We start from the raw sequence: 23,032 nt of genomic DNA, 5'->3' as shown, positions 1-23,032 counted from the left end.
CCCACAACGGGGTGAGCTCCCGTTGCTCGGTCCCTGCTCTTGCCAACCTAGCTGTTCGAAAGCATGTCAAAGTGCAAGTAGATAAATAGGTACCGCTCCAGCGAGAGGTAAACGGCGTTTCCGTGCGCTGCTCTGGTTCGCCAGAAGCAGCTTAGTCATGCTGGCCACATGACCCGGAAGCTGTACGCCGGCTCCCTCGGCCACAACCCCAGAGTCGCCCATGACTGGACCTAATGGTCAGGGGTCCCTTTACCCTTTACCTTTTTACTTCTGAGTAAACACAGGAGGATTCCTCATGGAATGTCATTGCCAGATTTTGAAATGGGGAATTTCATTCTATATCAAGTTCTGAGTAAAACCAGCATTTTAATACCAGTTGTGGCTGACAGTGGAAAAGCAATATTGCAGCAGTTCCAAAGGACCCTAGTGTGGACGCAGCCTAAGATTCTCTAATTTTATAAATGACAATCTGCTTGTTTGACAACTCTTGATCTAGGAGTTCTTGGCTATGGAGTTCATTTAACATACGGTATGTTCCCAACTTGCTCATTGACCACCACAGATTCACCTAAACATATATGGTGATATGCAAGCTTGAGATGTGCCACCCCCATCAAACAAACAAAACACTACAACAGGCTTGGTAACCAAATGTGGCTCTCCAGGCATTTCTGTTTAGATCCTAGGATTTCCCCCAGTTCATGTGCTCCCCAGGTCATGCCTTCACTGGCCCTGTTCTGTCCCCTTCTTGAGTGCTTTTGCCTGACTGGAATATGTCCTTGAATTATGAACACGTTTGTTTGGACGGAGGATAGAATAGGTGTTAGAGATACATGGGTGTGAGTGTAGAAACCTCTGACGCTGGTGCGGTTGGAATGGAGCCTACTGTACAAAGGAAAGAATCACATCTGTTGCTCCACCTACTTCATTCTCTGGCTCCACCCAATCGTGGGACACAGCTCTTGGAAAGTCACTCATCTAGCCTTTGGCCTGAAAGATTCCCCACGCCCTTCCTTACAAGCTGGAAAGCACATTAATATCACCTACCACAACAGCTGCTTAAGAACCAAAGACAAACAGTATCTCCAGAACTTGGGATTTATGTTAATGGAAAAACATTTTCGGTGGGGACAGGGTTACATAACGTCATTGGGTTACAGCCAGAGTTTGTTCCCATTGAAAACAAGTTGCATAAAGTTAAGTCGTGACTCATTTGTCCCTTTGATTTCACCTAATGAAGTCTGAATCCCTCCAACCCATTTTTCCTATATACAGTAGATTGATTAAAAAGGGAGAGCGAGACAGAATTTATCAATAGGTAAAGTAACACTAGTGATGAAAATAAATGTCTTTGTGTTACTTGTGAAGACTGAAATAACAGGATGACTAATTTAACTTGGGGTGTGTGTGTATGATAATCATAGTTTACTGGGGTCACATAGTCTTATCTCTTGTTAAAGAAGCATCTTCTACAAAGAGAGTGAGTAATAGTCTACAGATAGGTTTGAACTTTTTCAGTTAATCAGTAGTGGGTCAATTATTTCCAGTATGATGAATTTGAACTAAATAAGTGAGCATTTCTAAGGAGGGTAGGAGAAGGAGAGAGAGAGAAAGAAAAAGGATGGGCGTTGTTGTTGAGGGTGGGTTTACACACACAAATGTGGTTTGTATTTGCATTGAGTGGATTCTCTGGTACAGCACATACCTACGTGTTTTGATATAGTGCTTGCACTGAAAGTAAGTGAGATTGTTTGTCTGCTGGATGAGATGTCTATTCTTGATGAAATTATGGATGGAACCAAGGGGGCTGTTTATGCGAAAACACACACACACATACTCACTTTTGGGACACCTGCCACTCCTGTACCCAAGAGAACTGTAAAATAATAATACTGTGAAAGCAAACTGGCTTTTAAAAGCTTGGGAGACTAAATGGAAAGCCACGGGGTTGACTGACAGGCTTCCTGAGCTTCATTTAGTGATCCCTTCATGAATCTGTTTCATGACAGAGGTACAGCTTTATTGCACAGTTTGACACTCTAGAATGGACCATCTTAGTTAAAAAGCTGCGAAGTGATTAAATCTGATAGTGTGGGGAAACCCCTGAGACAAAATTTTTGGCAGTTTTCTACTTCATGTAGAGTGCTTCAGGTCAGAGAGGTCCTGTAAATAGCCCAGTAATGGCTGGTTCCTCAGCAGGCATAAGCATGTGCTTTGAGTTTGCAAAATGATTCAGGAGCATGCTGTGAGATAGCTACTGATAACAAGCAGATGTGAAGCGTGCTTTTCAAAGTGGGGGGACCTAAGAAAGGGGAGCTACACTAGACATTAGTTGAATCTGATTTTGGTAGGCATGATATAATTCCCATTATAACTGCTTTTGGCATTAGTGTAAGCTTTAGGGACAAGGAGAGCAAATTTGAAGGGGAAGAATGTGTCCCTTTCCTGCAGATATATGAGACCAAAAATTGCATAGACATTTAAATGGGTTCTTTATTTATGATCTTATCTCAAAAGATTATGAGAAACAGTTTTCCAGTGACCTATAAAAACTTTTCTTTCTGTTTTATAATATACTGAAGCATTTTAGTAATGATCCATACCCACTACCACTTTAAAACCAAAGGTATGAAAATCCACCCCTGTGCTTCTATGTGTGTGTTTACTTTAAAAGGCTTGTGTGATTCTACCAAAAGGAACCTTTCTAAATATGGCCTGTACTAACTCCCCCTAAAGCAAACATCTCTGGCTTTGCTGGCTGAAGCCTCTGGGTACTTCATCCGTACCACAATGAAGTTCCACAGTATGCTGATTCATATGATGGGAAATGGAAAACCAGACTTCTTGGCACATTATATAAAGAGTGAGTTGCTTCTTGGTGGCTTGACAGTGTGCTACGAATGCACTGAACTCCAAGAATGCACTGGTGGACATGTATGTTGTATGCCTGAACACATTAAAAATAAGATAATCATAACCTTATGGGCCCAACGGCAAAAATTCTAGCCACTGTCCAGGAAACTGATGCAGGGAGGAGCACCTGTGACTAATTCACCCACACTCGATTCTTTAAAAACCATTTCAGGCATGTGTCCCTCTCTGCCACTGCCGTTTGATAAATCAAAGCGGGGGGACAGGGACCAAAGCAGGTGCAATGGCTTAGTTTGGGGCAAATGTCAGAAGCCTGATGTTGAATGTTGCTGCCAGCTCTGGTTACGTTTGTACTTAAGAACACTCAGATGGAAAAACTGACCACATTCCAAAACCTGAGTCTTTTTTCTTTTTCTTTTTTTTACAGAGGTCAACTACTGCTCAAAATTGATGCTACATGCAAAATGGATAGTATTCCCTCCCCCCCAATTGCACAATTACATTATATAGTGATTGCATCCTTATTGGATTCACTGTTGAGGGCATAGACATTTTATTTTCTCTGCCTTTCTGTTTGTTCCTCTAGCAATGAACTAACTCAATTCTGGGGCTGTCTCATGTGCTTATTTAGCACCTGCAGCACTCCAGACATTTAGCTTTGGAACCAATTACCGTATTTTTCGCTCCATAAGACACACTTTTTCCCCTCCTAAAAAGTAGGGGGAAATGTGTGTGCGTCTTATGGAGTGAATGCAGGCAGGAGGCTCTGCTCAGCGCTCCCTTTAAAGAGACGCGTGGAGCGTGTGTGTGGCTTTTGCTGGCTTTCCTGGCAGGTGGGAGAAGGGACTGATGGGCTGCCCTCTGTCCCTTCCCCCACCTCCCAGAAAAGCCAGCAAGAGCTGCTGCCAGGCTCTGCTCAGCGCTCCCTTGTAAGGGCTCCCTTTCATCCCTCATCCCGCTTTGCTGGGATGCCAGCAGAAGAGGACGCGCTGCGCAGCTATCGCTCTTGCTCTGCTGGCTTCAGCGAGAGCTGCGCAGCTTGCTCTGCTGGCTTCTCAGCGAAGCGGGAGGAGGGACAGAAGGGCTTAAAGCAAGAAAAGCGAGAGCCGCTTACATGCTCTGCGCAGAATATATATTTTTCTTGCTTTCCCCCCTCTGAAAACTAGGTGCGTCTTATGGTCGGGTGCATCTTATGGAGCAAAAAATACGGTATGTATCAAATGAATCTTCCACATCTGGGACAAGGAAAGTGGAGGTGCCCTCTAAATTTCCAAGAGTACACTGGATCCCCATAGCTCAGGGTTGGGAACTTGTGCCCCTTCAGATGTTGTTGGGCTACAACTCCCAGCATTCCTGGTTTCGGCCATGCTGATGAGAGTTGGGGATGGGAACAATATCTGGAAGGGCACAGGTTCCTCACAATTGATGTAGCTTGTGTGAGCAAGCCAAACCACATGCTGCAGAAAAATGCAAAGAAGTCTGAGGGTTACTAACATGGGGATAAGAGACCTTGTACAATGCTTCAGAACACACAAAATGGAGTTTAGCAAAGAAGCAGTGGGGGTCAATTCTTTGATAACCAAAGCTGAGTTGTAGCTTTGGGGAAAGATTAATCTGGCTGGGCTCCCCGACCCCCATTAGTGGATTGAGAAGAGGGGCATGTAATTGAATCAAGACATCAGATTTTCGAAGTAATTGAGTGAGACATTAGATTTTAGGAAACATTTAAGGTGGGAAAGCTACTGAACTAAGAACCAAAATAGAAATTAGACCTAAACATTTAAAATATATTCATAAAGAACCAGGAAATACATCAGTAATTCCATTTCACCTTGAAAGAAAACAAAAAGGGAATTAAAATTTAATTTTACATTTATTTTGAAAACACATTGCCAGGCAAGAGAATAATATGGCTGGCTACAAATCGTATGTCATTTTCTTTCAGCATATTTTGAATGCAGAACAATTGTGTTGAAATGTCAAAGCCATTTCAAACAGGTTGCAAAAACTCCTAAAGGGCAGAGTGAGATCTAAGTGTTTTTCTGCAGTAGAAAAGAAATCAGTAAGGCCCAATACACACCCAATCCAAATTGGGGACCTACACTGGTTTTCTATTTAAAATGTCTTCCTTCTGGGTTGTTCTCTCTCTCTCTCTCTCTCTCTCTCTCTCTCTCTCTCTCTCTCTTTCTCAGCAGCACCTTCAGGGGCAAATAGCAAGGACATGGGAGGTGAATTTCAACAGAAAACCAGTGTGAAGCTCAAATCCAGATAAATTTTTGGGGAAGTCTGTATCAGCAAAGATAAAGGAAAATACCATATTTACACGAATCTAATGCGCACCTCAGTTTTCAAAACATTGAAACCAAAAAAGTATTTGCTATGTCAGCTGTGTTTTTTAAGTTTGCTATTGAATCTAATGTGCCATCAAATCTAATGCACATCCTAATTTTCACAATGTAATTTGGTCAAAAAAGGTGCACATTATATTCAAGTAAATATGGTAGTGTGATTATACATAGGTGGCATTACACACCTATCAGATGCTATATGAAAAAACCTGCAATCAAACCCACTATGCTAGAGATGTTTCCAACAATTGGGATCTTATCACATGTGGTGGAGCTGCAAGAATTTTCAAAATCTTTGGAGTTTTGTAATAGATGAAGTAAGTCTTATTACAGGTAAAACGGTTCCCTGTGACCTCAGATTAGCATTATCAAACTTGTTTACTGAAGATGTAAGATACTTAGTGGTAAAAGAATTATTAATCCTTTTTACGGTGGCCACCAGAAAAGTTTTAGCTCAAAACTGGAAGACAGCTGCTAATTTGACACTGGAGCATGGTATGAGAAAATCTGGAAGATAGCGCTCGTTGAAAAACTAAGTTTTACAAATACACCAAACAAAGATAATTTTGAGGAAACATGGTACATTTTTATTCACCACACCAAAAGCAAAAACAGGAAAGGACACTGTTGTCGACTCCTGGCAATCTCTGGAGTAATCTGCTAGATAATGAGCATGACATTGCCTAATACCTACAGTTGTTATTTTTGCCACAACAGACCAACATGACTACCCCTCTAGAAATAGGTAGATTATTATATTAAATAGAAATGCAGCAGAAAACTTCAAGTATTTATTTTTCAGATCAGCAGCAGACAGGTTTAATTGTTTTGAAGCCAGGGTGAATTTTAGCTAAATGTTTAGTGCACATTTTCCTCCAGGGCTAGAAAGCTAGAAGCTGTGAGGAATTTATAGATTATAAAAGGCAATTATGTTGACAGTTTTACCAGCTGATCTGTCAAAAAGCAAATGACAAGGCAGTTTGTTAAAGAATAGAGACACATGAAATGTCAAGGAATCATAGACTCTTACCAAGGGCCATCTAGTCCAACCGTGCTGCGACCTTACAATGGATGGAATTGTTTCTAAGATTGTTATAAAAAGGGCAGTCAAGGAGTATATTAAGCTGCCTGGAGTAGCTCTGTGGCTGCCAAGTAAAAAAAATATGTTTTAGAATACTTCTTGGATGACAAACTAATGTACCAAAGCAACAATCAGCAAGACATTTATTAAGAGATGACCCTGTCTATCCAATTTGGAATGAAAAATTCCCAGGCAATATCCCTCCATATAATTTTTTCCCTTTATTACAGTGTTCCAATTTTATTATGCATACCTTCCAACATTTCTCTGATGAAAATACAGCGGTACCTTGAGTTACAAACTCCTCATGTTACAAACTCCTCAGGTTACAAACGCCGCTAACCTGGAAGAGTTACCTCGAGTTGAGAACTTTGCCCCAGGATGAGAACGGAAATCGTGTGCCGGCAGCGCAGCGGAAGCAAGAGGCCCCATTAGTGAAAGCATGCCTCTAGTTAAGAACAGTTTCAGGTTAAGAACGGACCTCTAGAATGAATTAAGTTCATAATTAGAGGTACGACTGTAGGGACATCCTATTCCATAATAACAATAATTTTATTATTATTTATACCCCACCCACCTGATTGGGTTACCCCAGCCACACTGGGCAGCTTCCAACATATAAAAAAACATAATAAAACATTAAACTTTAAAAACTTCCCCATACAAGGCTGCCTTCGGATGTCTTCTAAAGGTTGTCTAGTTTTTTATCTCCTAGGCTCAGGGGTCACATAACTCCATACCCTCCAACAGTTCTCTAATGAAAATAGAAACATCCAAAGAAAATGCAGGATATTCTGGGGTTACTGAGCCATATAGTCCAACCATGGGGGATGGGGAGTGAAGAATGTTGCACATGTGAATAATATATGTACATGCGTCTCTGGAGGACTGGCATTGCCTTCATATTGCTTGCTGTTTTCATAACAAATGCTCTGGTTGACATCCAAACAATGTTAAGCCCATTTTAAGTCACATGATTTTAGTGGGAGACGGCTAATCATGTGAGTAATTCTCCCACTGGCATCAATGGACCTTAAAAGTGTTTAGCTTTGGCTGAATAGTGCTCATGGAATTCTTGTTCAGAAGTGCAGCACACAAATTCTTTATGATGGTGATGGCAACTGGTGATTGACAGTGTATATTTTTACCATTCCACATTCACAGCCATGTCTGGAGAATATTACTCAAATTAAAATGACTAAATGCTGCATTAACAGTGCAGTCCTAACCTCCTGACCAGCCTTGTTAATGGAGTTGTCCTTCTGATGGGCTTGTCTGGCCTGACCCCATTCGGGATTGCTCTGCCCCATATCCATATTTGTGCTTAAAAATCCACTTTGGAGTTTAAAAGCCTTTGGTAAGATTGTGTTTTTGCAAGTCTCGCCATTTAAACTGGCAGTTTAAAGGCTGTCAGCCCTATGAGTTTAATTGTCTTGGCACATTTTTGTGGTTTGACATCCTGCTGTAACAAATCTGTGCTTTTCCTCAAAATGAACTATAGCAGTCTTGAAGTTCATAATGTTTGGTTAACATGGAATTCAGACACTTTGTGTGTGTGTCTTTTTAAAAATTCCCCCATGTTGTGGTTGAGTCTTTTTCTTCTGTCCTTTCAATTAAGATATGTTGTATTTAATCACAGTAGGGTATTGTTTGGTGGTTCCCTATAATTAATGGCTAAGGCTGCTGAAGTGTGTAATTAGGCTTTTTATCTATTCATTCTGTATCTCTGGCCTACAATGAGCAAGAGCAAAGTCATAAGCAAAACGACTGGGTTATAAAAAAAATAAGTGAGAGATTATGGTCAAACTGGATAATGGGGTTTCTTCCATTCAGTGAAAAGGTTTGTGTACAGTACATACAACCAGAAGTATTTCCTTTTATGAAACTCTTCCAGAGAAAATAATGGCATCCTTTTGGGACACTTTATTATGTCAGATATGGAAGAAAGGGGATGTGGATGGCACTGTGGGTTAAACCACTGAGCCTAGGGTTTGCTGATCAGAAGGTTGGCGGTTCAAATCCCCACGACGGGGTGAGCTCCCGTTGCTCGGTCCCTGTTCCTGCCAATCTAGAAGTTCAAAAGCATGTCAAAGTTGCGTATGCCAGCTCCCTCAGCCAATAAAGCGAGATGAGCACCGCAACCCCAGAGTCGTCCGCGACTGGACCTAATGGTCAGGGGTCCCTTTACCTTTACCTTTTATGGAAGAAAGGATTATTGAAGGGATGCAGCAGTTGAATCAGTGGTTTTACAAATGAGATCTTTCCTGTCCCTTCATGTGTACACAGCTTTAAGAAACTGGGCCAATGATTTTCAGAGGCACTGATGGAAAAGACAAATAAAAATCCTATTGAAATTCAGAGGCATGGATGCATTTATGCTTGTCTGAAGGACCAAATGTTACCATATTTCATGAGATTCCCTCTGGCAACAGTTTTCCTGCCCCTTTGCACATATTTTTATTTTATCTTTTATTTTCTTTCTTTCTTTCTTTATTTTATTCCTTTATAAATGAAAATATTTCAATAAAATACAGTGGTACCTCGGGTTACATACGCTTCAGGTTACAGACTCCGCTAACCCAGAAATAATGCTTCAGGTTAAGAACTTTGCTTCAGGATAAGAACAGAAATTGTGCTCCGGCAGCATGGCGGCAGGGCGGCAGCAGGAGGCCCCATTAGCTAAAGTGGTGCTTCAGGTTAAGAACAGTTTCAGGTTCAGAACGGACCTCCGGAACAAATTAAGTACTTAACCTGAGGTACCACTGTATCAGTTAACACCCCCCACCACTTTTGGCCCTAATAGGGCTTTCCAGAGCCAATAAAATCTATTTTAAGCAGATGAAGACCGTCATAACTTCCCTCAAACTCTTTCCCCACACAGCCTGCAAAATGATAATCTGAAGATCAGAACCAGAGTTTACATTTGGGCCTTGTCTTGATAAATAATCCAGATATTCATTTCAACAGACTCTTTAGAGCTTTGTTGCTTTGCTTTATGTTAAAGATAGGTATTATGTTTTCACCTAAGATAGTAAAGTAAGGCTCATAGAAATAACTCAATGAGAGAGGCTAACATTCAAAAGAATGACACATGAGATGAAATTAAATATATTAAGGAGTCTGCCTCCTTGAAAAGCATCCCTCTCCTTCCTGAAAAGGGGCAAAACATGTTTTTTTGTTTTTTTTCATTATTGAGTAGTAAAACTGTTTATCTGCAGCTCCAAAAGAATCTGCAGATGGAGACCCCCCACATGAGAACAAAGTCCCCGGTCACTGGAATGTAATACTAGAAAAACAAATACTACAAAGCTAGTAACAGGAGGATGTCTTTCTAGCTTGTTTTTGTGTGACCATCTTGGCTCCTGGAGAAAGGGGGTCCCCAAAACATGTGTACCAGCTGGATCCCTTTGTACTGAATTTCAGTCTGTTTAGCCAGATGTCTTCCCAACAGTGACGAAAAAACAGAGCTCTTATTCTAATAAGTCAGGAAACAGAAAAGTGTGTCAAGTGAAAGGAGGCCCATTGTCTCCCATCTGATATTTATTAAACGTTGTTTAAGTCAGCAATGAGAAATGTGCAACACCCGGAAGTGACCCCGACTCTCTGGTATGCTCAACCAGTGACAAAAGTCTGGGAGCAGCTCAACATTAAAGCCATGTGCTCGGATTGCATAACAGAGTGTGCAAACCATGGGACGATAATAACAAATGAAAATCTGATGCAGACTAAGCTCGGTTCTGCATGACTTAATGTATGACCTCTAAAAAAAAAATGTATACAATACTAGTCTAACAAGATGTCAAAAAGCTCTTAAGAATAAGATGATTCTTGCACACTTCTTTTTTCATGCAGAAAAGTTTATTTTAATATCAGTTAAAAGAAAAGCACCTTTTATCACATATGATAAAAATGAATAGATCTGCTTTTTGAAATGCTGCAGTTTTGTTAGCTGTGTTCAGATGACATTTAAAGCTAAGGTTTAGCATTGCAAGAATGAGCCTAGCCTTCCCTCGCCGCCCCCAGATTTATCCAGTGCTCCCTGCTGCAAGGAAGAGATCAGAAGGTTCCAAGTTACGTTTCAGATTAAATGCAATTTAGAGTTGTCATCAGAGTCCTATAGTGTAGCTAACTTTAACTATGGTTAGTGAAAACAAGCTAGCTTCATAAAGTTCAATTTGAAGTTGCCTGGTTTTTAGTAATCATAGTTAAAATTAACCACGGTTTGTTTGGATTTGGATGACATGACAAAGCTGTGGTTCATAAAAACAAAAAGCAAAGTGAAAGTTTCCAAACCCATCCTTACCACAGGGAAAAGGCGAGTGCACAAGTCCAGTAAGGAAGCTTGGCTCATTCTAAAGAATAGTGTAGCATTATGCCTGAACCCCACTGGCTTTCCACTAGCTTTCCACTAGTGCGAGGGTTCTTAAACTGTGGTCTGTGCACAACTGGTAGTCCATTAGTTTTGTTCAAGTGTTCTGTAGATTTCTGTAGCTGAAGAGGGGTTGAAGATAGGAGGTGGCACACCTATCAGATTAAATATTCGTTTTTATTTTTAGTTGCCTTTTGTTTCTTTGAATTAGTAAGAAAACTAGAAGAAATAAAAGAATCAATAAAATACAACAGGCAGGAAAATCATTATTTCATCTGCCAAGACCCTCAGCAACTTCAGGTGATCCCTAGGCAAGAAGGTTTGGGAGCTACTGCACTAGGGCCTTCATGGAGCAAAAATGGTTCCACAGTTCTGCTGTTTTTCTAACGGAAACCTCCAGAGAGCATCAGATCTTATTGAAAGTATCCTGGGAATGCTTACTGCCATGGTCCAGGACACAGACGTGAAAATTTAAAAGCTTAACAGAATAAAAATGTAAAACACCTGAAAAGCATTCAGGGTGAAAAGGCCTAAACATGAAAAATGACATAGAGTTAGATGTAAAATCTTCATTTTCTTTTCCAGGCATTCAAGAAGGAACACAATGCACCAAGTGTAAAAGCAACTGGGCACTGAAGTTTTCCATCATACTGTTGTATATATTATGTGCCTTGTTAACAATAACAGTAGCCATTCTTGGATACAAAGGTATGTATCACATCTATAACAGCTGCCTTTTGAGTAGGAATCCAAGAAAAAGGGATGAAAGGAAATATTTATAAATAAAAGGATTTTTCAGATTCAGTATGATATGATTTCAGAAAAGGCTAATCTGATATATATTTCAGTATTAGAACTGTTATTTTCAAAGACTTATTAATATACATTCATCCTGATCTATACATATTTACTTGTAAAGAAGAGCCTGTTTATGCAGTTGCAACATCCAGAAATTCTGTACATATAGCAGGCTATTAGGGAATGTGTACCATCTGTACATATAGCAGGCTATTAGGGAATGTCTACCATCTGGATAAGGATCACAGAAATTAGGATTATATGTATATGTCCCAGGCCACATGTTATTTCACATGTATGGTGAGCTGCACACAAACAGTCCTTGAAATCCTACCAAATACAGAATTTCCAGCCTTAGACTATGTTGATTACCAGAGAACTGACTTTCATGTAAGTGTGCTTTGGAAAAGGAATGTAAACTTTGGGAGAGAACAAAATTCTTTGTATGGGAGGAGTTCCATTGGGAACTCTAGAGACTAGGGCCCTGCAGGACCTGACATCTTTCCGCAGGGCCTGCAAGACAGAGCTGTTCCACCAGGCCTTTGGTCAGGGCGCAGCCTGACTCCCTCCTCTGGCAATCTGCACAGAATTTTGCTTAATGGTTGCCATCAATTTGATTTTAATTAATTTTATAATGAATGTTTTTAGAATGCTGGATTATTTTGATTGTTGTTAGCTGCCCTGAGCCCAGCTTCGGCTGGGGAGGGAGGGATATAAATAAATAATAATAATAATAATAATAATAATAATAATAATTAACTCCATCCAGGTAAATTCCTCTTTATCAACCTTCATGAGGATGGAGCCTTCATTCCCAAACAAATATATTGTAATGTAATTCCTGGAGATACTTTGTCCTAAGGAATTTTGTGATCATGAAACTTCTGGTAGCAATTGGCTGGGCCACTGAGAGAATGAAATTGTCAGCAATATTTAAGTGTGGGGTTTTTTTAACCCCACACAATATCAAATGTTTGGGGTGGATAAAAACTTTTAAACACTTGTTTTTTCTTGGTGCCATTTCAGGATATTTGGCAACAGAGACAAGGCTTCCTATGGTGGTGCCAAGACTCTAGAATTGAAATGGGGGAAGTCAAGATCTCTAATTAGTGCCAACTCTGTTTAATGGTGTTGTCCTTTTGAATTATTGCTAAGATACTGTTTTTATTGTTCCAGTTGTAGAAAAAATGGACAATGTTACTGGAGGGATGGAAAATTCACATAAAAGATATGCTGAGAAACTCACAACAGTGGAGGGTGACCTGAAAAAATTGGGTAATTCATATGCAAACAAAAGCAGTATGTTAATTATTGTTTAGTTTATTGACTGATCAGATTTCCTTGTCAGTTAATTAGTACTTAAACCCTTTTCAGGAGCAGTGGTGTTGGTTTTTCAATGGAGAAACCTATATTGTTGGAACTATTCCCAGAAGGAATGAAATATTTTGTGCCTAATCTCTTGAAGAAATCCAGCTTGTCCCATGCATAGGGATGGAGGAGAAATCAAATTCAGTTCACATTTAAAGATGAACCTTACGCAGTTTGCATTTTCCAAAAGAATTCACAAACTGAAAGCTAGCCATCCTTCAAAGTTTGCACTTCTAACAATTTTGCAATGCCGTTCTGCAGGCAATGCCATTCTCCATGAGGTTCATTCATATGTACTCTAGTGAAAATTAGGACCTCTTATGGCACCAGTGGCACTTAAGTGCACCATTGCGTTTAATGTTAAAGAAAAAGGAACTATCAGGTTATGTTGTCTTAACGGAAAAGGAGCCATTATTCTGTTCTTCTAGAGTTAAAAATCAGCCATATGCCAAAATATTTTTGGTTTGTTTCATCCGTTGAATTAACAAAGAAGCAAACTCTATTAAAGCAAAGTTCCTCTGCTAAATAATAAATCACCCCTGAATTATTATATTTTTGCTCTCCTTTTTTTTTTTAGATTACCAAGCTGCAGAGAAAGCTGTGAGCACCAACACAGAGCTTTCAAGCTTCAAGGCTGACATTCTGGCCCTCCGCCAACAGCTTCATGAGATTTCAGAGAAAACAGCAAAGAACAAAGATACACTGGAGAAGTTGCAGGAGTCTGGGAACATGTTAGATGAGCGGCAGAGCCAAATGAAAGGTGTTTTGGATAGCAACTCTTTCATGATTTTAAGTGTCAACAAAACTCTCCAAGCTTACAATGGCTACATCAACGACCTTCAGAAAGACACGAGTAACATTCAGACAAGTTTGCAAAGTCAAATGCACTCACATAACATAGTCATCATGAATCTGAACAATCTCAATCAGACCCAAGTTCAGCAAAGAGATCTTATTAGTGCTTTGCAGAGATCTGTGGATGATACAAGTCAAGCTATCCAAAGGATCAAAAGCGACTTTCAAAACCTTCAGCAGGTTGCCCTCCAAGCACGGAAGGACACAGACTGGCTCAAAGAGAAAGTGCAGAATTTGCAGACATTAGCAGCCAATAACTCAGCTTTGGCCAAAGCTAATAATGATACACTTGAGGATATGAGCAGTCAGCTTAGCTCATTCAGTGGACAGATGGAGAACATCACCACTATTGCACAAGCCAATGAACAAAGTTTGAAGGAGCTCCAAGAACGCCATAAAGAATATGAAAATGGAACATCTGCCAAGTTTAGCCAGCAAGAAGACCGATTTCAAAACTTTGAGAAAGATATTGTCAACATCATTAGTAATATTAGCTACACGGCTCATCACTTGCGGACACTAACTAGCAACCTCAACGATGTCCGGACAACATGCACAGATACTCTTAGTAAACATACAGACGAGCTGACTTTTATGAACAACACATTAGCTAATATTCGCCTGGATGCAACTGCTCTCAGGATGCAACAGGATGTGATGAGGACAAGATTAGATATTGAAGTATCCAATTTATCTGTAGTAATGGAAGAAATGAAGTTGGTAGATTCTAAACATGGCCAGCTCATTAAGAATTTCACAATACTACAAGGTGAGAAATGTCTCAGATAATCCACTGTACATAGTGCCAGGATACTGACTAGTAATGTTTGTTTTTCCCTGCAATGTTAATATCATCATAAATCATGGCCATGGGTGCTAGTGCAAGTGGGTAGTACGGCTCACTCAGCCAAGGCTGTACAATTACTGTTGTGCCAGAAACCACAATATTTCTGTGCCCCTCTGTGCATTGCTTAGGAAGCACTTGTTCTTTGTGGTACTACATCTTGAACTTTCCAATCTGGTGCTATCTGAATTTCTGGGACTGAACTACTGAAGGGTCCTTACTTTTCCTTAACACTAACTTGGCCAATGGTTCTGCACCTAAATATTCTGTAGTATGGCTGCATGTGCTTGTTTGATAGCCTACGATGTTCTAAATTGTACTTGCCTTTTGACTATGAACCACCACCTTGATTAACTTGGCTACAGAATGAATACATGGTGTCTGTTTCATAGAGTGCATAAATGCCTTCTTATAAAAGACAGTTTCTGCTTTCTGCATGTCTGCCTGTGTTCTCTGCAAGTTTGCTGTTGGTCTGAGTAGCCGAAAGGGAAATAGTGCTACATATGCATGAAAATGGCTGTATATTTTATGCCCAATCTGTTAAATTTGACATAAAGTGTCAAAGAGAGGTCAAATCTGTGAGATAGGCCGTAAAACTTTAATCACTGGGGATTCAAAGCATTTTTATTTTTGAGGTGATTTTTAACTCAGTATATTTCTGTGTTAGGGAATGAAATAGTAAATGTTATGCCCTCTCCTCTAAGTGGTTAGTTAAAGATAATTACTCAATTAAATGCTCTTCAAGTTCTACTGTAGGATTTCAAAAAGTTGGAAGGTGTGCAATGCCAAGAAATACCAAGAAACACAAACAAAATCCCAAATGATATGGGATGTCTGTACTTGGGGGCAGGGGGTGATTAATGCTAAATGCACGTTTTCTGAACAAAGTCAAATAAAAAGTCGATGAAAAGCAGCAGAAGGGAAAGTTGGGCATTACTGACTGCCGAAACATGCATAAAGGACATTGGGGAAAAAGTTAATACTTTGATAATGTAGAACTACTTTAAATGCAGGAATTAAAGGCACCTATTGGTATGTGGCACTAGATGAGATATAGTATATATATGCTATTGTGGTGGATTTTGAAGCACAATTATGTGGAAGCCCACAGTTTAAAGTATTTCAAAATTTAATATAAAATTGTGGATTAGTTTCCACTCACAGAAATAAATGTAAGACGAAATAAGTATTTTCATCAATTAATGTTGACCAGTTGATCTTGACCTTCCTAACTTAATTTGCAGCTTAATATTCCCAACATTTACCTATCCTCTTGCATTTGCCTGTAATTGAAATTTTGTACCATCTCAATCAAATCAGTGGCTTTTCTCTATAGGAATTAATTTTTAATACATAATCTAGTAGGTAAAGGAGTGTTTCAGCCCTGAAATACCAATTCCTACTTAGGTGGAAATGAATGAAAAATATTAGTTGCACTGTCCCCAAACAATTCAGTTTTAGCAAAACAGTAACAGATAGTTAGTTAATGCTGTGTTCAGAACATTCTGAAATAGCCACTAAAATAAGTTTTTTGCTGGTTTTTCATTTGTTCTGATTATCAAGAATTTGATAGGTATCGACTATGTATCCATTTGTTAACACAGGCATACCTCCTGACATGCAGTATGTGTGCTATTATACCATAGGCAGACCTTAAACACAAAAAATATGGCCCAAAGCTAACCAAGTTTTATCCTCCTTCTTTAGTAATGGAACTGGGGATCATCAGGACTGACAAAAGGAAGTACATCTTCACACGGCATAGAATTAGATAATTCATTGCTACATGATGTACTCGAAGGAAGCCAACTTAGATGGCTTCAAAGGGGGATTGGACAAATCCATTGAGGATGTGACTATTTAATGGCTCCTAGTCATGATGGCTATATGCTACCTCCAGTATCAGAGGCAAGCTGTCTCTGAATACCAGTTCCTGGGAATCATGTCCCAGGCCGCTGTGAGAACAGGACCCTAGACTAGACAGGCCTTTGGTCTTACCAGCAGGGCTTTTCTTATGCTCCTAAACCTGTTCCAGTCTCTTTGCCCACATACATATACACAGTCCTTGGTACTGTGATACAGCAATCCAGCGTTTTTACTGTAAATTAATTTTAATATATTGCACTGCCATATTAACTTTCCCCTCATGTTCAAATTATTTCAGGACCTCCAGGCCCGAGAGGTCCCAAGGGGGACCGAGGGCCCCAAGGTCCTACCGGCCTTACTGGGCCCAAAGGACAAAAAGGAGAAAAAGGTGAACCAGGACCACCAGGACCTCAAGGTGAAAAGGGACCAATTGGACCAGCCGGACCACCGGGTGAAAAAGGTGGGAAAGGTTCCAGAGGTTCACCTGGATCCAAAGGCCAGAGAGGTTCAACAGGGAAGACTGGTCTGCCAGGACCTAGTGGAGAACCAGGACTACCTGGACCACCTGGCAAAGATGGCCCCCCTGGCCCACAGGGCCCCCCTGGACCTCAAGGTCTACAAGGAATTGTTGGGGAGCCAGGAATACCTGGTCCACGTGGGTTGCCTGGTCTGCCTGGAGCACCTGGAATGCGTGGACTGCAGGGCCAACCTGGACCTCCTGGCCCACCAGGTCCAGGAATACCGGTGGCACTACAAAGCGAGGCTAATGGTAAGCTCTTTGCTCACATACGTCTCTACCAGTCTGTCTGTGTCTCAAAGTGACTTATAGTCAAATTGTATCTGATTTGCCCTTTATACTTGTCAGAAAATAGATTTAAAAGCCGGATTGTTAGAAAGATATGACTGCAGCTCTATGAATGGAAATGCCATTCAAATTATATTCTGGAGTCGGTATTGTTTGTCAAATTGATTGGATCCTAAATTGTGGAATGTCACTGTACTACAATACAGTGGTGTCCAGACATTTAGGAACTGATCACATCAATTCAGGTATTTATGGGGGCCCAATTTTCACTGGCTGAACAAAAGTGTTCCATGTTTCAGGTTGTCCTGTTTACTGGAAGAATTTTTCGGGCAATTGTTACTACTTTTCATCGGAAAGAGCCATTTTTGAAGACGCAAAGGCTTTCTGTGAAGAAAAATCATCACATTTGGTTTTTATAAACAGTAAAGAGGAGCAGGTATAAACCACATCTGATACTCTGACAACTAGAGGTGGAACATCAGCAACATGGATATCAAAATATTGGTGGGGGACAGCAGGGGTTATTACATAGTTTCAGTTTTCCAACAGTCCCAACTCCAAACTCAGTAAGGGCCTATTTGCACAAAAGAGCGACCCAGGGAATTTCATGGCTGTTGCTGATAAAGAGTACTAGTAACTTCCTTTAAAAGTGTCGACAATGTTTGTTTTTAGGGCCAAGCTACATGGAGCTGTGCTTCATCTCCTGAATTTTTCTTTTAGTGAATTGATTAGACGTTGCCATTTGTTCAAAGCAGCATCAGTGAGTGAGGAAGTATCACTCTTTCCCATCATACTATTTTCCCCAGTCAAAATTCTGCCCTATCCATTGCATTATTGGCCCCAGAGGGGAAAATAATACCTTTTGCTTTCTAGACAGTTGTCAGTGTGACACCTGTGTGATATGCACCCAAAGATCCTCTCTGGTGCCCACACAGTGCTGCTCCCCCAAAACCTCCCACCTTTGAAATTAGGCTTGAAAAGATAATTCTTTTGTAGCTAATTGAAGGCTTTTTATCCAGCCTAACTGCTGGTGAAGGGGAGAGTGGGTATTCACATGTGTGTGCCTGCATGCGAGCATGGTTGCAGTGTGTGCATGGTGCTCACAATAGTTCATCCAGTTTGCAAATGTGCCCATGGGCACAAAAAAGTTGGTGACCCCTCTAGCTTGACTGAGGGTGTGGAGGTTGATGTTGATTGGAAAAACAGCACCAAGAAAATGTGTTGAACATACCCTACCCTTTCCCTCCTACTGCTTTTTACCAACTGGCAGACCTCTTCCTCATGGCTATAGTTCACTAAAAAGAAACAGAGGAGAGGTGGGAATCACCCATGGATATCGCAAGACATGTAGCTCGACTCTATAAGGGTGCTTGCTAATAGGCAATTGTCTGAAGCAAAAGTGGTCACTGTTTAATTAATACTTATGATAACCATACTTTGATAATTAATAGGTTATAAGCAATGGAACTCAAAACCACAAGTAGTCAACTTAGAATAAAAGGGACTCGGGGGACTTTTATGCCCAAAGACTTTACATGTTTTGAGATATGGAATAACGCAACCAGTACTTTCTTCTGTACACAGCAATGGCTAAAAAAACAGGTTGTTGCAAAAGGCAGCTTCTGGATTGGCCTCACGGACTCAGTGAAAGAAGATGAATGGCGATGGCTGGATGGAACCTTACCAGAATATATGTACGTGTAGGAAGGATATGAATTGTTCTTTGCTTTTGCTACTGTTCTTGCTATTGGGTTTTTTGTCACCATGCAGACAGGATGCTGCAGATGGGAAAGATTGCTGCAACCCTCTGAAGAAATGCTTTGCCATGAAATGTTGTTATGTTTTGCTCTTCTATACTCAGGCTTTCTCTCTGTTGTATTCACAAGGTTTTATTTTCTTGCCAAAAAAGAAGATGGATCATTGAGTAAAAGAATCATAGAACCATAATAAGCCACGTTTGTTATGGAATTTTATTGCAAACTGGGGATAGAGTAATCACAGATTTTTTTTTCTTGGACTCATCCTTCATTTTTTAATAATTTGTATTACAACTGCCCATAAAGAGAGACCATCATGTTACAGGAAAATATTCTCTCTTATTTTCATTGAAACTTACTAGAAGATCAAACTGAGCAAGCTCCTTTTAAACTGTAATCAGGGTGTTCAATGTTTCATTTAGGGCCAATGTTGGATCACAGAAACTGAAATCTGTTGTTCCCACCAAGTGAATTAATGCCTGTCTCCTTCAGTCACAATCTGTCTAACATTTGGCACTTTGTTAAGGATGTAACACAAAATTGGCTAGTGCTATCGTATCTTGATGAAACCCCCAGTTACGTAACTGAAATCACCTTCCTAAAACAAGCATTACTCAACATGAAGTTAAATCTTTGAATTCTCAGTGTTCTAGATCTTTGAAGATTTAGTATTGAATCTTTGAGAGCAAATGGCTATGTGAAGTCAACAAAGGTGATACCTCTAAATTCACATTATGTCTCTCTCAACACATCCTGAGCCCTTCGTATCTTTCTATGAATCCTATGTGTATATAAATATTAGAACATAGTATCCTTCTACTTCTCTTTAACCCCGTCAGGTTAGCAGGCTTTTTATTGAATTTTCAAAAAAGAAGCAAAAACAGTCAAATAATACAAGCTAAACTGCCTTTAGAAGCAGTTAAATTATCCTTCAATAGAATATTAACATCTATAAATCAGTGAGCTATGCTTGAGGTGTGCCATATATGGATAGAAGGGCAGAGGAAAGCATATTTTAGTTTATAAATTATAAATATGCTGTGCTTGATTCTAATACAAAGGGCTCACATTTCTGAGAATCTGCCATAGTATGTGGGGATAAAGTATATAGGGCTGTATAGTGGGAGTTTGCTTGCATATTGCATGGGAGGTAAGGAAGTGGACATGATAATACAGCCCAAGTCACATAAAAACAAAATATGAAAGAAATTTAAATATGAGAGGTTTGAAACTGTACCAAACTTGCAGGTTCACAGGCAGAAAGCCAGAGGCAGAGCTGCTCCTACTTTGTATTAAGCCACAGATTGAAACTCTCTTCATTTTTAGTATAGAGTGCAATTTAGGGAAGTACACTTGCTGTTTATCATCTGAAATCTGGGAGGGTCTGATTTTATCTGAATCCAAATTTCCATTTTATTTCTCTCTCTTTCAAACACAGAAGGCATAGACACATGTGACTTTATGCAGCACCTCTGAACTTTTTCCAATGTTTATCTTATGTTGTATTTTGCATGTTCCTTTGTGATCTAAACACCAACAGTCACCCAACAGGTGATGAATTCTGTTCTTAGCCTGTAATTGTTTTTTTCTAGAAAACTTGGTGCCTTCCCAAAATGTCACTCAGACTCCATGAGCTGGACAAGCATGTTCTTGAATCCTTATATTATTTAGCTTTGGGTGCTGTGCCATCCACTTCAGCCAGCAACCACAGCCCTGCACTTAATAAGCTGTTTCTTCAACACAGATGATCCTTTAAAATCCTGAGATTGGCAGCACATTCCATTTAATAAATCAAGTGATTTGGGGCCCATCATGTAAAATTTTCAGCAGAATACTAACTTACTCTGTAAAGGCTAAAGGACTTGTTAGGATTTTTTGTTCATTTCCAATCTGCAATGTATTTTGCTACGCAAACAGTATATTTTTCTTCCAAAGGTGCAACAGAGGGTTGGAGAAACATAGGGAGAAAAGCCGTCTTTGTCAAAGTGTTGGCTGGTTAACTGTGAATATGCCTTGGGTTTATGGTATTTCAAAATTCTTATTTTCTGCTTCTTTCTGTGTATTGGATAACAAGAAACTACCAGTTTGCTTTGATTTGGGGATGCATATGCAAATCCAGCAGGAAGACATCCTTATGTCACAGTAGCTTATCTGCAGCTGCAGAGGAAGCAGCTAAATGCTGCCCCATGACTACTCCACCCCCTTCTTCTGCATCCTTGTCCATCCCCAAATCAGAACAAAGTTCATTGGACTAATTTTAGGTCTCTGAGCTTCGGCAGCTTGTTGAATTGATTCTCTTCTCTGCAGCCCAGATGTTTTCCATTTCCAGGAAGAGTCATGCATTGTTTGTTATAAGGAGTATGTTTTCTGCTCAGAACAGACTGTCGTTATTTTGTTTTTGTCTTTATTATTCTCATCTGTCCCAGTATCACATGATGGTTTGCTATTTGTTTTGTGGAATGATCTATTTTCTGTTTTGTTGAAAGAAACTGGAGCGCTGGACAACCCGATAACTGGAAGCATGGCCATGGACCTGGGGAAGATTGTGCTGGGTTAATCCATGCTGGGCTTTGGAACGACTTTCACTGTGAAGATGTTAACAGTTTTATTTGTGAGCAGGAGATGGACAAAGGTATGCTAGAACCTTGACCAGGATCAATTCTCATTTGCTACAAGGGCCAAACCCCAAGCCAAGTTTAAACAGTTGGAAAAAGAGGGGACCCAGTCCTCTATGCATATGACTAGTTGGTTGGAAGCCTTAGAAGAGGATTGCAGTTCAACCCAGTCATGTACAGATCAAAGCTTATTTCTAGTTCAGTTTCTATTGCTCAAGCCATTGAGGTTTTAAGGTGCTGGCAGGAATCCAGAGACTGTACAGCCCCTCTAGTCCCCCTCCCACACTTTGGAAATATGAGCTCCATGTATTTTGCACAGTTCGTGCCCAAAAATATACCCACCTCTTCACGAAGCAAAATCTATACAATAGATTTCTCTTTCCAAGTTACCACATAAGGACACCTTGTTGCATGTTCAGGATTCAGAAATACAAGTATAGCTTTAGCCACAACAACCTGGGGTATATACCGTCCACAAGATTCAGTTTCAATACCAGAAGGCACAGATTCAGTATAAAGTGCTTTGAAGGCTGTTCAGTTCAGTCCAAATCCCAGTACAGTAAACTGAATTGTATTTCCCATTCACTATTATTGAAAAATTTAAAAATAGTTGTAACTTTTGGAAAGAATTAGATGAAATTTTCAGACATAATAGCCTCTCCTGAATGGATAAAATCCAATGAATTGCATTTTTTTCCAGGTTTTGTGTTTTGTTTTTGTGTTGGGCATCTTTACATGTTTGCTTTGTAGAAGAAACAAATGTTAATTTTTTGGTAACTTTTGGGCAGAATTTGATCAAATTTGCATGCCATTAACCTCTTCTTAGGTGATGAATTCTGTTCTTAGCCTATTGCTTTTTTAAAAAAACAGATATTATGTTTATAGCACTTTAATGCATTATTTTTTCCTTTCCTGCTTTAGCTGAAGCTCTGGGATTGTAATAGGCTGTGAACCTTATAAGAGACACAAATGAGTGAGATTTCCTGAATGATGAAGTATCCTCTGGGACAGAACCATCACCCAACCAAAAGGGGGAGCACTGAGAACATTGATGAAAAAAATTCATCAGCACAATTCGTCCGCCTTATCTTCTAATTTTTCAGGGGCTTTACAACGTTGCACAAACGCGTCAATTGGAAATACAATTGGACTAAACCAGCTATAGATCCTCTTCAACCACAAAACATACAGATGCTGAAGATTTATAAAACAATGGACTATGCCAAGATGACTACAAATCATGACTTTTCCACAGGAGGAAAAAAAGATACAAACCTACTGTGTAAACACAATCGCCACTTGCTAAAATCCCAAATACTGGCAAATTATATAAATATACATTTATAAATATATATAAATTTTATATATAAATATATATAGGCCAATTCTGATCAGTAATATAGAATATACTTTTAAAATTTTTGTATTTTTGTACAAAATATTTGCTTACTACAA

General features: G+C 39.8%; 1 protein-coding gene across 2 annotated transcripts in view; it reads left to right on the top strand.

Annotated features, from left to right (window-relative positions):
* COLEC12 (collectin subfamily member 12) overlaps window positions 1-23,032 on the top strand; it is a 71,890-nt gene extending 48,858 nt beyond the window's left edge. Inside the window, exons 3-10 of one of the 2 annotated variants that reach the window (XM_083748332.1) lie at window positions 11,255-11,377; window positions 12,644-12,742; window positions 13,413-14,459; window positions 16,699-17,169; window positions 17,505-17,641; window positions 18,790-18,899; window positions 21,449-21,594; window positions 22,499-23,032. In XM_083748332.1, coding sequence (XP_083604458.1) covers window positions 11,255-11,377; window positions 12,644-12,742; window positions 13,413-14,459; window positions 16,699-17,169; window positions 17,505-17,641; window positions 18,790-18,899; window positions 21,449-21,594; window positions 22,499-22,518 — 2,153 coding nt within the window. In that variant the 3' untranslated portion in view covers window positions 22,519-23,032. The remainder of the gene's footprint in view (window positions 1-11,254; window positions 11,378-12,643; window positions 12,743-13,412; window positions 14,460-16,698; window positions 17,170-17,504; window positions 17,642-18,789; window positions 18,900-21,448; window positions 21,595-22,498) is intronic. The other variant, XR_014566628.1, reaches the window with a different exon arrangement.

The sequence above is a fragment of the Podarcis gaigeae genome (assembly GCF_964106915.1).
Source record: "Podarcis gaigeae genome assembly, chromosome: 7".
NCBI lineage: Eukaryota > Metazoa > Chordata > Lepidosauria > Squamata > Lacertidae > Podarcis > Podarcis gaigeae.
Note: the sequence above shows the minus strand (reverse complement) of the source record. Positions and strands in the feature narration are given on the sequence as shown.